The 15,408-nt window shown below is 41.4% G+C and overlaps 1 protein-coding gene across 5 annotated transcripts in view; it reads right to left on the bottom strand.

Annotated features, from left to right (window-relative positions):
• The window catches only part of LOC102683564 (multiple epidermal growth factor-like domains protein 6), a 139,038-nt gene that overhangs the window by 123,004 nt on the left and 626 nt on the right, over nt 1-15,408 (bottom strand). Inside the window, exons 1-2 of one of the 5 annotated variants that reach the window (XM_069183815.1) lie at nt 13,759-13,819; nt 1,824-1,958 (exon numbers count right to left, since the gene is read on the bottom strand). In XM_069183815.1, coding sequence (XP_069039916.1) covers nt 1,824-1,927 — 104 coding nt within the window. In that variant the 5' untranslated portion in view covers nt 1,928-1,958; nt 13,759-13,819. Of the gene's footprint in view, nt 1-1,823; nt 1,959-6,445; nt 6,523-7,626; nt 8,152-12,051; nt 12,126-13,758; nt 13,820-15,408 lie in introns of those variants that run through there. The other 4 variants (XM_069183816.1, XM_069183812.1, XM_069183813.1 and 1 more) reach the window with 4 other exon arrangements.

The following is a 15,408-nucleotide window of genomic DNA, read 5'->3' as shown; positions in this document are numbered from 1 at the left end:
TTGCATTTTCAGGCTTTGAGGAGGTAGAGTTCCGTACCTATTACCTCATAGTTGGATGTCTGTAAGTTAATGGGCTTAGCCTTTAAGCTGAGTACATCCTACTCTGCACTCCACACTCAATACATCCTCTCCCTCTCCCTGACATTTAGCACTTCACTGGCTGTTCCTTCTTTATCAGACAGCACATGTCTCAGTGTGTTTCTATCGCCTGATTGAATCATCACCTAGAATGACCATCAAAGCCAGCTTTGTGTATGACAGGAGGCACACATGAGAAGGCAGAGTCATAAACCGTGGCTTGAAAGGCCTCCTTGAACTTCTAAGGCCAGAATGTGGAGGCCCGGCTCTCAGACTGCACTCCAGTCATTCCAGTGCTACCATTTCATACAGCCTCAGGTGTGCTGCCCATGATGATTATTTCAAATTACAGTTTACCTGCCGGGGGGAATGCAGCTAAACCCTGCATTTAAACTGATGAGAGGTGGCGGTGTAGCTGCTTGTTCAGGAAAGAAGAAAAGCAAAAGGAAAGAAAGAAAGACTTACTCGATAACAAAACTTTGTTGAACCTTCTGACAAACCAAATTTAAAACATGATTCATCGCTCTAGCCCCCCCAGAAGCTGTTTCAGGTATTTAGATCCATCCACAGCCATTATTATAAATATGATAGAATAATTCTAACTATTATTAAAATAACACAAAGACACACTTGCCTAACAACACACAGGGAAACACAAACCAAACTTGTCATCATGAAAAACACATGGATGGGGGAGAAACAAGTCTGTACTTCTGTACACAAAACAAAGGAGCCAGACCAGTTAACAGTCTTCTCTGTTCTTCAACAGCCCCAATCCACACAAACACACATGAGTATCTCAAGTATCCGATACTTCGCTTGTGGCTGATTAGTCTTGCAAGAGTCTACTCCGCCCCTCCAAAACTCCCTCTCTCAAGTTCATTTCTTGTGGTTCAATCAAAAGGTCTGCTCTTATTGCTTGACTAATCCCGGGGTTACTTTAATTCTGAAAGACTAATGAGACTTATCTTTGGTTCAGGTCCCATTTGCAAGCTGTAATAACTTGTGCTCAACAAACATATCAGTATAGTGAGCTACTCTCATTATAAGCACCACTCGTCCAGCGCAGCACAGTGCTGGCAGGGTTTCGACAGCAGAGCACCTGGTGTGTGTGCCAACTGACCGCCGATAAGGCGATGCCTTCCTTCCAGCTTCCATCTGGAAACAGGCTACTGACCTCTAGTCACAGAAACTTGCAGTTTTCAAACCTCTTTCAGTCAACATTATTAACCTTCTTCCCTTTACCTTTATTAATACAGACTAATGGATAGCACTAAAAAATCATTGGGTGTTCTTATTAAAAAGGCACATTCCAGGTCCTGGTGGCCAACACCTGCTCTGGCCGAGCCCTCAGTTACATGATCAAATCCTTTATTGACTTAATCATAAGAAGAAGAGAAAGAAGAACAAGAAGACAACGAAGAACAAGAACAAGACGAACAAGAGGGTGATTATTTTGAAATGTTTGTTCCCAGCTCTTACTTATAAAGTTACTTTAACCATTGCATTTTGAAAGGGAAGTAAAATCCCAAACTTGCGACTCGAAACAAAATGCCAATATTCAATTGAATCAACTTCTTGGATCCAGTAAGGCTTCAGTGATCTGATGAAGGTGGAGGGGAATGAATACCAGCAGGTGTGTGGGGTCACCAGGGCAGGGACTGGGAAGCGTTGCTGTAAGCCAACAAAGCGAGCCCCCGGTAGAGAGAGAAGCAGCTCTGTAACTGGTGCTGCTGTGCACTCACCTCCTCTCGTATCCCACGCACCACAGCTGTCCCTCACAGCCCTGCTTCCACACCTTGACCATCCGGGTGAAGGCCTGGACACAAGGCTGCCTGTGAGCCACCATGGTCAGCTCCCTCTCGGCACACACGTGAGGCCTGCCAGGGCGGGAGAGGACAACGGCAGCTGGAATTAATAATGGCTGACCCCTCCGTGCTTGGAGCGCCGAGCACCGGAATCCAACAGCAAGAAAGAAAGCCAGCACTCCCCCAGCAGACACAAACACAGCACAGGTGTCTGCCTGTTCACATCCGGTGGACACCAGCTGCACAGAAATTTGCACCACATGCAAGGAAATACTCCGATGCGTCAGTGTGACTCGAACTTTTCTTGGAGGCACTGTGATTGAAATATCAAAATTAAAAAAAGGCACACTTGGCGTTCTCCCTGCTATCCTTCAAATACGCAAGGTCCCATTTAAATCACTCACATTTGCCATTATTTCTATTCTTAACCAGACGCAGGAGGATACAGTTAAGTGTTCATTAGAAGCAGCCATTGTTCTTTCTGTCTGAAATGAAAATGTCCTTACTAACAGAAAGAGGAAATCATTATGTCCTGCTAACACACTTCTCTTCCATGCTTCCTGCCAGTAATGGATCGTGGATGCTTTCTGGTGTTAAGAAGAGACAATCAAAGACAAAACTCGAGAATAAACAAGATCTTATAAAATGCCCTGTTTAAAGAATCGATAAAGGCTGAGCAGTGTACTGGGTGACCTCAATGGCCACATAAAAATTACAGATAAATCCTCAGTTTTTTCTCCCATTATCCCTGGGTAAAAAGCACTGTTTACTTTGGAATTTCTCTCCATTATATTTTTCAGAGGGAAATTCCTGTAAACCCTTGTTTGTTTAAAGAGGGACAGGCTGCTATAGTGAACCTGCATTACACAGAGAACATCAAATTCTCCCACGCACAGGAAAAAACACAATCCATCCAGTAGGTTATTCTTTTTTCACTCCAAACCCTACTCTTCTTGTAACATACAGCAATCTAGGGTTTTTCCAAACCTCAATCTGCAGACTTCAGCATTGAACAAGTTCTTAGAAGTCCCCGTTTTTTCAAGGCAAACTGAGAGAGGATTACTCATCTCTCACAGCAGCAAAGGAGAAGTAAGGAGTGGGGGTGAGACCCACAGAAGCACTTCTGATACTAAGACACAGAGTGAGGAGATGGGGGAGTCTGAATGACACAAATTGGTGATTTCTTTTACTTTGGAAGCTTTAGAAATAAGTCTCATCCTGACAGCAAGTTCACTGGCACATAAAAAGACATAAGAGCTTAATCATGCTACTTTTATGCTATAATTAGAAAGAATGGTTAAGGACACATTTTCGTTAAAGCTGACAAATCCATTCATTTTATTTTCATAATGCTGCAGCTTTGATTTTTTGGGTTGTGTTGGACAGTAATTATTGAAGTACTAGATTTAACATTCTAAGCCTGTTGACTTGTGAAGTTTTGAAATGGTAGCTCTTGTCTCATTTTTTTAAGCAGTCATGCGGGAGCCTTCAAACCTCTTCTTTGCTAAATGGACCTGCAGACCAGATCTAAAACTACTGCATCTCCAAAGAAAGAGGGTCTTTGTTAGGCACTAGATTTTGAAGATTTGAATAACTGGCATAAGCTACTACCAAGAAAAAGACTTGAATTTTATGATAACTCTGATCTGGGAAAAAATTCAGAACCCACACAACAGTAAAGTAGTACTGTGGTTAGAAATGTGGAAATGATTCTTTCCAAATGCGATTTAATTCACACCAGTACCATGACAACTGCAGTGCACCCTCTAAAACATGCCATTTCACTGAAATATAGGTCTGAAGGACTGCACTCCCTTGTCTAGCACAATATAAGCATCTCTTAGGTGATAGTAACACAGTTCCTACTGTACAACCTACTGTTCAGAAAAACACATTTCACATTCCCAAGCCATTTAGAATCAAGACAAATCTTTTCTCATTAGTTTTATGTATGCACAGTCTAAAAATATCTTAAATAGACAATGCAAAACATAGACCTGCATTCACTGTTGTGCTTATGATAAAACTGTTATTTTTTCCCTAAATGTAAACACAATAGAAACCACTCTTCACCACTTTATAAAATAGAGCACAATGCTTTTGCTGTATTGTTGGCTATAAAGAATGCCTTTTACAGGTAAGTGCTTATTACCAACCATCTGTTTTTACATGTGTTACAGTCCTCAGAAACTTACATTAGGCCACAATCACTCCTATAATTATCCCCTAAGATGAGAGAAGAACCACTGAATTGATTACAGAATGCACAGACATGTCAGATTTAAAATCTGGATATTAAATGTTGAGTTGTCACCTGTAATACAGATGGAAGACTGTGGGAAAGGTGAAGTTCCCATTGCAGAACAAAACGTATATTCTGTTGAGTACACTTACAGGAGTAGATTCACTGGCCCTGATTAGCAATAGTCCAAAACATGCTTATCTAAATTAACATTATCTCTTCCAATAGGAGTGATAATAAGGCTATATGAAGCCAACAGTGTTCCATTCAAAACAGACTTACGTCTTATATGTAACAGACATTCCCATCTAACAAGCTTCAAATTAAATAATTATCATTTTGAGCCAATAGTTATCTTTTTTATTAACAAAATAAGCCAGGATTTGTTCTGGCAGTGTACCAAAAGCTTTGAATTCCCAAGGCTAGTTGACAAGTATTAAAAACTAAAGACCAGCACTTACGAAGGCAGTAGCACATGACTAATGTCAGAGTTTATTACAGCATACTATAATGTTCTGGTCAGCTGCCATGCTGACTGATATTCCCAGAGGTGCAAGAACTACATCTGAAAATGAAATTACTGAATGGTTTTCCAGTACACCTGCAAGCATGCAAAAACAATTTCAAATATCACTCCAGGATGACAAATATATACATTGATAAAGACAAGGACTTTGCTGCCTTTTACTATTACTACTAGGACTATTACTAATTAGATAAGAATAAGAAGCTGGACAGATCAATAGGAAATAGAGTTTGCAATCTGATCTTTAAAATAACAAAGGGATGCTGATATGGCTCCACTTTATAGCCCCACTAGTATCAATTACTTAACCATATGGGTTCTATTAAAAGAGGCAGTTATCAGGGGAAGAGCTAGCTCCCTCCTTTGAGAAACATTATTAGCTTTTAAACATCTCTGAGACCATATACAGAGACTCAAGACTGTTTTGGAAGGATGGCTTTTATTAGTTGTAAAAAACAAAATATTTATTCTTCAGGTTAATTTGCAGGCAGGGCAAGAAAAAAGGTGCCTCCATAGACTTATCCTGACAGATCACAATTGCTCTTGAAATTGCACTTAATTCTTGAAGAAAGGGTTTTAATTTATTAAAAAAAGATCAAAAAGCCAGTCTGCACAGATTTACAGCCATAGCAGTGGGATAAAATAAACCAACATCCCATTGTTTTTTTAAGTTACCAAAGATTTCAGTGCAAAGAGCTTCTGAAAAAAAATCCTGAGAAAAATAATACACTAATAATTTGCTTTTAAAAAACGTTTGTCTTTCACTCTTATGCAAAGCTGTAACCCCGAGCTCAATGTGGTTCCTGTCGCTTGTCCTGCACAAGATACTCCTATCCTGCTCTGCAACTGCTGTGCCACTGTCTTAGACACAGTTGCAATGTATTTATGTTACACGCGCCAACAATTTACTCAGAGCTTCCACTATTGTGAACTATTATAAAAGCTTTGAGTGCTATTAATACGGTTTGGTTTGTTTGAGGAGAGTCCAAAGTTTATATTTAGCTATTTTGAATTCACATTGATCACAGCAGCTCAAGTTAAAGTAGTGGCCGCTATGAAGTGTTGCAGTAGTTAACTACACACTGTCAGGTGTTCCTCGTCATTCAGAAATGTCGCCCTCTGCATAACAGGGCTTTTTTTTTTTTACTTAAATGAGTTAGTTTAAAAAAAAACTAGAATTTCTTTAGAAGACCGAGACAGAACTGTGCTTCAACATAATGAAGAACATTCAGTAAAACGCTGTAAAAAAAGACATTTAAATGTCCAAGACATCGTTGTATAGCTTTGTTAACGGAGCACAGCACACCCTATATCCAACTCAAAGCAAGTTGCATCACCTGATCAGGGGGATACAGATTTCTATAGGGATACTGAATTGGAAACGACGCCGGGAACGTTTCGATGAGCGTCTTTTAGTTTTCCCTAAGCCTTGATATAGCATCATTTTTTCAGTCTTGCATTTATTATTTGCAAAAATCAATCAAGCATCATTTATAACTGTAAAAAGAGGCGTGCTTATGGGTGCTGTATTTTCCAAACTAGTTGTCAGGACAATTAAAGAGCACTGCAAAAAGTACATAGGTAAAAACTGCAGCAAACCGAAGGACGGCTCCTGGGAAAGCGTTAGTTTTGGTGCTGATACAGAACCAGCGGGTTGTGTCATTTAGGTATCACTTTGGTTTCGAAGAATGTCTTCGCGGTAAGCTGCGTCACGCACAGATAGCAGGAGAGATTTAATATTAATTTGCCTCTCGAGTTCTACTCTGCATCAAGCCGAGCCGGTGAATTTACCAGTTTGTTATCTTCCTCGTTTCATACGAACGCATTTAAAACATCCATCCCATTGCGGAGAGACCCATGACTGAAACGTGTGAGATAAACCACAGCTGTTCTTATTTATAGCTTTATTTACTAAGGTAACTAAATTAAAGTGAAACTGTTTCCCTACCGTCCTTTTGATTATCAAGAGTGCCTTAATTACGCATAACAAGCCTCATAAGTGTTGAACAATCGTAAAGGACGCGTAACGAAAATGAGTCACGCTCTGTTTCTCCAGATTACAAAGCTCTTTTACAAGTACACTTTAATATGCTATCCGTAACCCTATTAAACCCATACAATCCAATTTCATTGCAAACCTAGTTGCGGCGGTATACAAATTACCTTGTCTTTAGAACCTGCGCAAATTGCTCAAATTCTATTTAAAAGCGCAAAATACGTCAGACGAGAAACGTGATACAGTATTATTAGAATCCCACTATAAATAAAAAAGTGGTTTTCTCTCGATGGAGAAAGTTTATTTGCGCAGTACAGTTTAAACCACTGATGCGTTTTTCCCCACTGTAGTGTTATTTGCGTTTGACGTGAAATGATCCGCTCAGATCTTTCACTCCAATCCAAGTTACATTTACTGCGCCAGAGACAGTCTGAAGATCTGAACCTGCCCTTCTTAAATTTCCGATGTCTGCGAGCTTCTGAAAAGGAACAGATTGCAGCCCAGGACAGCCCAATTACAAAGTCACAATAAAAGAAACGTGATCGTATTTCATTGACGTTAACAGCGTGCAGGAGGGTTTTTAAGTGAAAGCATTTATAAAGTTATGAAATTAAACAGAATTCTGACATCTCATCACTTGTAATCTTGTTACCAAATCCAGATTGTGATTTTATGTTTGAATACACAATTTAAAGTGATTAAAACAATCAAGAATAAGTAGGCATATATTGGATAAAAATGCACGCATCAAACTACAAAATACGTTAAAGTGTAATACAGTGACATACTGTACAGTACGTAACTTCAGTCCAGCAGCCTTAATAATGTTCTAAAAGTGATGGTAAAGGCAAAATCTTGAAAGTCTGGGGGAGGGCAGTCCACATGTCTTAAATTAAGATCAATTTTGCGCTCTTTAAAAAGCGCACCCATAAACTTTTTGGAGTGTACAGTAGGTGATAAAACGCTTATTACTCACATGTAAGGCTGAAGGTTACTTCCATAGTGTGATGCTGCATAAATTCCGTTTATAACGAACAGGAAGAAAGCACAGAGCTTCAGCTCCATTATTTTAAAGAATAAACACAAAGTGATCGTCGTGAATAAATTCAAGCATTGAGGAACTGAAACTAAGACAATAATTTCGCAAATAAAGTTCCGGCTTCCTTCCCTACGAAATTAAGTAGGGGGGGCGTTTATCCAAGCATTGTATTCCGTTTCATGGAATAAGTGCCAAGTTAAAAAAAAAACACAAAGAAATTTTAAGCAAAAATATCAAAAGAGAGTGCAATATAACCTCAACTATTAAACGGGAGTGTTTGACTCCCTCACAGTTTCTGAGAAGGAACACTTCTGAGATTTATGATGCCACGGTTTGACAGCTGTTTCTCAAAGAAATCCTGCGTTTTCTGCCGGTCCCGGTTCCTGTGCTACAGTATCTGCAGCACCTACACCAGCTAATCCAGCGAGCTGCGCGTAAGAGCTCCGATTGTCAATGAAGAGGCTCGAGGAGACCAGACCCCTCCTCGTGCGATCTCCGTTTGGGAGGAGATGTCGCCAGGTTAGAAACGCCCATTTCAGGTTGGAAATTGAATTCGTCAAATTCATATTCAAGACGTTTTCACTTGCCGGGGTGAAGTAAATGCGATATCCTCCAGCTTACTTACCCACACCGAATGACACATCATTATAGTACAGTATATGAAATGGTACAAAGGTACATTTTATGTTGACTTTAATGTCCTTTATATTGGATGATGAGTGTCGCCTAGTATCAAAAATCCAAACACACCCGTCAGAATTTCCGTGCGTCCACTAAAAAAGAAATATGAATCTAGGAACATAGGAAAAGTGTGTTGTGATGCTGTGTATACTGGCAACTTAATTAAGAGGAAATATATATTTTCTGGAACTCTTTTCTAATGTCCAAAGTAAACACCTGCAAAAACAATTATAACCAGACGGAAGGTCAGTTTGGAGAATATCAGATGTCTTGTAGCTCCGAAAGAATAATGAAGAACAACTGACGAACACCAAGGCGGCTCATGATGAAATAAAACTACCACACACATTCTTCTCTCAGTAAACGGAGTGTTGTAACATGCTGACAACAGGAGTTAATCAAACACAGAACCTGCCTTTTCTGGTTGATTTAAGAGGTTTTCCCAGCATGCAAACATGCAACAAACATGTTTTCTTCATTACTTTGTTTTACTCAGTCAGTTGATAGTAAACTCTCCTTTCCATTGATGACCAGGAGACTCATTCACACAGTTTGCGCACTACGGGGCATTCACTGAAACCATCTGACTGAAGAAGTTCACCCATGCGTCCATGTAACGTATTTAGGGGACCAAACAACTTACTCAAGGGTTCATGTAGCTGATTTAAGGGACCAAGTAACTTACGCATGGGACTGAGTAATTTACTCAAGGGGACGATATAGCTAACTCAACGGACAAAGTAACTTACTCAAGGGTCCAACAGAGCGTCCCACCGACTGCAAACCACAGGTCTCCTCACTCTGGACCTCTGTCCAAGCTACGTCTCCACGCTGTTGGCTTAAAACAGGTACCCCTGAGGCATCTTCCTGTGCTGATGTCTACTTACCAGAAATACGACTCTCTGCTTAGGCTTTGGTGCCAACAGCTCGTCCTATATAAATAACCTAACAGCGTTATAAACCGCATCACGTTTATTTCACTCAGAAAGACCCTGCTATCTACTGGTACTCTATCAGGTCATATACAGTGGGTTTTTAGATCCCCGCTGGTACAGATTTTTTAATAGCCTGACCTAAACCTGGTTGTGTGGAGAGGTCATCAGCCCTTTTAAAAGGACTTCTTATCAAAGTTTCCTCAAAGGCAACTCTGTGTTTTCCTTAACGAAAACCTTGATGCTTTTCTAACCCAAGAATCGAATTATTGAAAAACAGTATTTTATTTGTAACACTCACACTCGGCGCTTAGAACACAACTATGTCGCAACAAACGCTTGTAATCTCTTGAACAGGTAAACGAGCTAGACACGTATACATTCACGTATCTTATCCATGAAAGTACACCAGTTATTTCTTTAAAGAATACAAAAGACAAAAAAAACCACTATAACAAAGGATGCATTTCAAGATCAACTTAAAAATGTATGCAGAGATTTACGTTTTTAACTCATTCAAAGCGCACGCAAGTTCAAAACTAGTATTATGATAGCGGCTTTGGGAACTAGACCCGCAAGGAAAGAAATTCCTCTTTTCACCAGAGCGTGAACTCCGGTCTTGCTCTCTCGGCACAATTTTCTCCCTCGTTTTGCGTTTCGACGCGCCGATCCAAGAGCCTGTAGCCTGGGGGTTTGGCAGATTAACGTCTCCTCTTGTTCCTCGAGTCAGAAAGTCAGTTTTGCCTAGTTTCTATTATTACAGCTTGCTTCGGCTACTGCCTATAAATAAATACTCGGAAAACTGGAATTAATTCCATGGTTGCGCTCCACTCTGTCAAAGGCTAATCGGGGGCTTGGTGACTTTTAATATGGATGGATTTCATGTTTCTTACAATTAAGCATGACGCGCCGTGCGTGTCAGATTATTTTTGAGCAAAAGGTACAGTAAAGTAAAAGAACGACGAACAATACAGGGCATGCGTGGAGTCGGAGTCGTTAATAAACCTGACACTCGACAGGCGAGCAGGCCTTCTGCGGAGAGGTAACCCAGATTAACCGCAGTCTTCTGACATCTGACCCCCTCATAAAAGAGAAACGTACCTTAGGGAACACTTTACTCCTATGAAAGTTGAATACCCCCCTCAGTTTTAAATTTGTAAAAGATTAAGGTACTTTCCATTAAGTGGGTGTAATTTTAGACGAAGACAAGAGGGGTTGAGTAATCTCTGAATATCGCTAATTTATTAGTCTTTACATACGCCTAGTATATACTGTAAGAGCTATCAACCACGTTTTTCAGAAACACATTCTTGTTCGATGCGAAACTGGTTTTAAGTCAAATATATTATTCGATGTATTCTTTAAAAACGAACATGCATACCCATAAAAATATAAAAAATCGATTTTTTTCATTCCTGTATGAATAAAATGTGTTAGTTTTCCTGTAAGACGGCAGCATGTACTGTAAATATACGTAGATCCGTGGTGATATTGTAGGTCGCTTGTACGCAGTTTGACATTGTATTGCATCATTTTATCAGAGCAAAATACATCGCGTTCTTTTTGCAGGTCAGTGATATTTTTCTCTATTAATTCCATTGCAACTTGTTAAAAATGCATTCGCGTGTCTAAATTCATCTGTTCTCCCGGGGCTCAACGAACGTGTTTTCTTCAGGGCGCAGGGCTGACCAACAGCTCTCTAAAGGGGAAAAAAAACAGGCTTGCGGGGAGAGCAGTGTGCATAAGGGAATCATCTGCAGAACCCCTATATCCTGGTAGAAAAGGAAAAGAATGCTAATACTTGGCAAGGGACCCCCAAGACTGCAGCTGGGTCAGAGGAAGATCACCTTGAACCTCAACATTTGGAAAAGCCGATCAGATAAAGAGAATGCGTCCTAAGGCCAGGTAATAATAATAATAATAAACTTTATTTTATATAGTGCCCTTAAAGATGGCTTCTCAAAGCGCTTATCGCGTAGTCAGAGGAGAGGACACCCTTAGATTTCAACACTTACTCTCTCAATACACAATACAGAGTAAGGACAAAATAGCAAATCAGACCTTTCAAAAGTGGCTGAAAGAATAGTGGAAGTTCCTTATGTTGAATTAAAGAGCAACAAAAAGGTGCAGGGGTTGAATTTGTGGTCAGTGAGGAGGCTGGAGGTTGAAGAATGTGGGTGGGGTGGTCTATGTCCGGACCTGGTGCTCCAGAGGTGCGTGCAGGTCAGAGCTGTGATCTGATTGATGCTGTGGCTGGGGGTCAGGGGCTCAGGGGCTCAGGGTCTGGGCCACGCTGCTTCTCCTGAAACACTGCTCTCTGTGTCCAGCCTTCCATATGGCCAACTTGTGATGCCACCATTACACACACACACAGGTCAGAGGTCACCCAGGTTCAGATTTCCCTGCATGGCGGTACAAATAATAATCGGAAGTGTGCACATTCTGCTGCAGTCAGACAGTGTGCATGGCTTTATGGCGGTCAGACATTTCTGAAGCTTGTGTTCTCCCTTAGCTGCGACACAGACAGGAGAAAGAGCATTAACATATGAAAAGCTAGAATGCAGGCCAGCAATCCCGAGTGTCATTCTTTATAGCAGAACGCAATTGACTGCAATAAAGCGAAACTCTTGCAAAGACCTGGTTCACATCAAATGTCAGCACACCTTCCAACAGCAAGTTGTAAACCCACTTCTTGATGGCAGGTTTCCACAGAACAGGAGCAAGAGTCTCCTGACAAACATATCCTCACCCAGTACCAACTTTAGTTTCCCAACTGGCGGACTGATCACAGTTCTGCCTCCTCCTGTTCTTTGTCCCCTTTGGTCTTCTGCTATGCAAGCCAACCCGTCTGCCAAGACAATAAATAAAAGCAACACCAATCACCACGGAGCTGCTGCCGTAACTCACTATGGGGCTCCCAGAGGTTGTATTGCAGAGCTGAACACAGCCACTTTGAAACCAAATTCAATTTTGCAAAAGACTGACTGCAAGGTCCACCCTGTATTGTCCTCAGAAAGGACAGAAAAGCAGAGAAAACAGCAGAAAAGAAGAACATTTTCACCACAAGAACTACATTTTAAACTGTGTCAGCAATTTCTGTGTCGCACTGAACTCCCCAACACGTTCAGACCTTTCTGGGACTCTGATGTGATGTAGATCATGTTCGCGTAACCACAAATTGATTTTATTCTTTCTGGTCTCTTATAAAAGAATCAGGAGAGAGTGAAAACCTAATCTACCGAAAACCTGAAGACTGCCGAGTGTCTTGAGTACTGGTGTTAGTTAGACAGGAGGATCTGAATGTTAATGAGACAAACGTTACAAGAGAGAAGTCAATGTGCAACAGTCAGACTGGTAAAGCAAACAAAGCGTACTGCTGCACACAGAAAGAAAGTACAGCAGGAAAAAAAAGAAGAAGTCCTGCTAACAACTGTTTCCAAGCACTACAACATTTAGATAGTAGACTGTGTTTTGACTCTTGATGTTGCTCCTTTGGACATGACAGATGGATTTGGTTAAGTACTCACAAACCTAAGAACTCTACGTGAGACTTTCTGTTTCCCACTCAGCTTATGGACAAGACTCAATCCTGACCAGCAGTCAGCGGCACAGCCCTCTCCTGATTTAATCGTCACACAATCTGGATCACTAGCAGCTGGGATTCCCTGTGATACTGGACTCTATCACTATACTCCCTGAAGACCACATTCATAAAACCATTTCTTAAACCAGATTTGCATGCTTCAGCCACTCTATGTGAAAGAGATTTATAAATAATATTAGTGAAAATATGTATTTTATTATTAACTTCATGATAAGTGTGTGTCTGGTTAATAAGTGCTACCATACTAGGCAGCACTCTAGATCTCTGTGTGTTCACAAGCTGCCCTTTGTGAAATGCAGTCTTTATAACACACAGGAGGGCAGATGCCCCAGTATTTGGTACCAGACTCCCAGTCAGGCATTTCTTCTGCCTCTTCACAATTATTTACTGCCAATGCGGGAGCAAACTACCAACATCTGAGAGTCAGAAATCTTAATCGACCAAACAAGGGGACTAATTATCGAGTAGACACGTTTTTTCAGCTTTTTCTTTGTTGTCTCATTTGCAGAAGGAACTGCTGTTCCATCTGGTCTAAAAAAATGGGACACAAATTAGGAACTTGGCAATATTCAGAGTCTGTAAATTAATGCTAATTTACAATGAAAAATGTCTACTACAGTATAACATCATAAGGAATTGAAAAAAATAGAGAACCTTAAAGGTTCAAAGTAATCGTTCAGTCACTCCTATTACTTTAAGAACCTACAATGCGTTTCCTTTCACAAGGAGGTATTTTGGGACTCAAGGACTCCTTTATTTCTCAGCCACAGCTGTACTCCCACTCGGGTGCCACAAAGCTCCGACCCACACAGAAGTCCCTTCCTCGCACAGCTCAGTCTGAGGACCTCTGACCTTTGACCCCGGCAGGGTGACAGCAGCGTTTTCCGTGACACTGCAGCTCCCACGCAGTGTCCTGCTGCTGGGGAACCCCTTCCACATGCTCTCCGGCTGTCAGTCCACCGCAAGCATGTGCCCGTCCTCTCCTCTGACCCTTCCAATAACTACAAATGTGCAAACACACAGAGGTCAGCGCCACAGTGCTCACATGCCCCTCATTCCGCTGCGATTGTTTATTAGGAGGTAAACTATTGCACTTGCCTTAGCCTCCAATGAAAAATACTCATATTAAAAACTCGGCTTCGAACACTTTTGAACCAGAGCTAACATAAACAATTGCCACTAGCTGTTATATATTGTAACGCAACGGGGGCTCAGGCGGGCGCCCTTGCCGCATTAGGTCGGCCCCCCACCATCGGGGGCTCGAACCCGGGACTCCCGCATCTCTCTGCAGCGGCCCAGCCCGGTGAGCCAAAGAGAGATCTCTTTACAGCCCAGTAACTGTAGTCCTGCTATCACAGGGAAGGGCGGTGATGCACCTGCTCTGGTACGCCGGCTCTTACACAGTGCCTGTCGGCCGTAAGCGTTACAATATATTCAGCCTTTCTACATATGTACAGAGATAAAAAGGAAAAGAAAGTGTGCTTTGCATTTTCATCCATTTATTTTCCAACCCCTGTTTCCCCAATGCTGGGCCGTAGGAGAGCCGTAGTCTATCGCGGCAAGCAATGGGTGTAAGGCACAGTACACACCAGTCCATCGCAGGGCAAACGCGCACACTCTCAAACCAGGGACATTTTTTGCAAAAGCCAGTTAACCTGCCAGCGGGTCTTTGGACTGTGGGAGGCACCCCGCTTGAACAGGGGGAGCACATACAAACTCTAGCGATCGCAGGTCCGGAACTGAACTCGGGGCCCCAGCGCCGAGAGGCGGCAGCGCTAACCTTTGCTGCTGCATTGTCATTCAAATCCTTGGAAATTCAGAAACTTTCACTTAATCAAACCATGCCAATCCCAATTTCAAATATGGTCCTGGCTTTAGATGCGAGGGGCGACATTTTGCTCAATGTTTTTTTTTTATTATTCTGATATGAGTTTTTGGGGGTTGTCGGCATGCGTTTCTTAATAATTGCCAATAAATGAAACGGGCAGATGCGGTCATTTTTTCACAGAAGTTGTCTTCCACTGCCATCGGGTGGTTAAACGGAGAAGTGCACTGAACTCTCCAGTTCCGCAAAACACTAATAAAAGAGAAGACTACTAAATTGTCAAGGCCAGAAAAAAATATAGAATAGAATAACACTCTACAGGCAGTACTTGTGCAAGGAACATGGTAAGAGTATCGGCAATCACACTTTGTAAATTCTGTTTTGCACCAACACGAAAAGGAAAAGTAATGTTGGAAACATTTCAGTGGTCTTTATTAAGTCACCTTTGTTCTATATTTGAGAGACATAGCGATGCACAGTCAAGTGAAGGCGTTTATTTTCGCCTGAACAAGGGTTTTATGTATTATGGCAGCATACACTGTTGCAAAACTATCTTGTTATCAAATGTATTTATCGGTCTTTGCTATTACGCTTTTCTTTCTTAATGTCCTAATGTTTACCCTTTACTTCAATTTTCAAAGGAATATTAGGAAACTACCTTAATTACACAGAAACTA

This window comes from Lepisosteus oculatus, chromosome 25, assembly GCF_040954835.1.
Source record: "Lepisosteus oculatus isolate fLepOcu1 chromosome 25, fLepOcu1.hap2, whole genome shotgun sequence".
Lineage (NCBI taxonomy): Eukaryota > Metazoa > Chordata > Actinopteri > Semionotiformes > Lepisosteidae > Lepisosteus > Lepisosteus oculatus.
The sequence above is the reverse complement of the archived record's forward strand: the minus strand, read 5'-3'. Positions and strand labels throughout refer to the sequence as shown.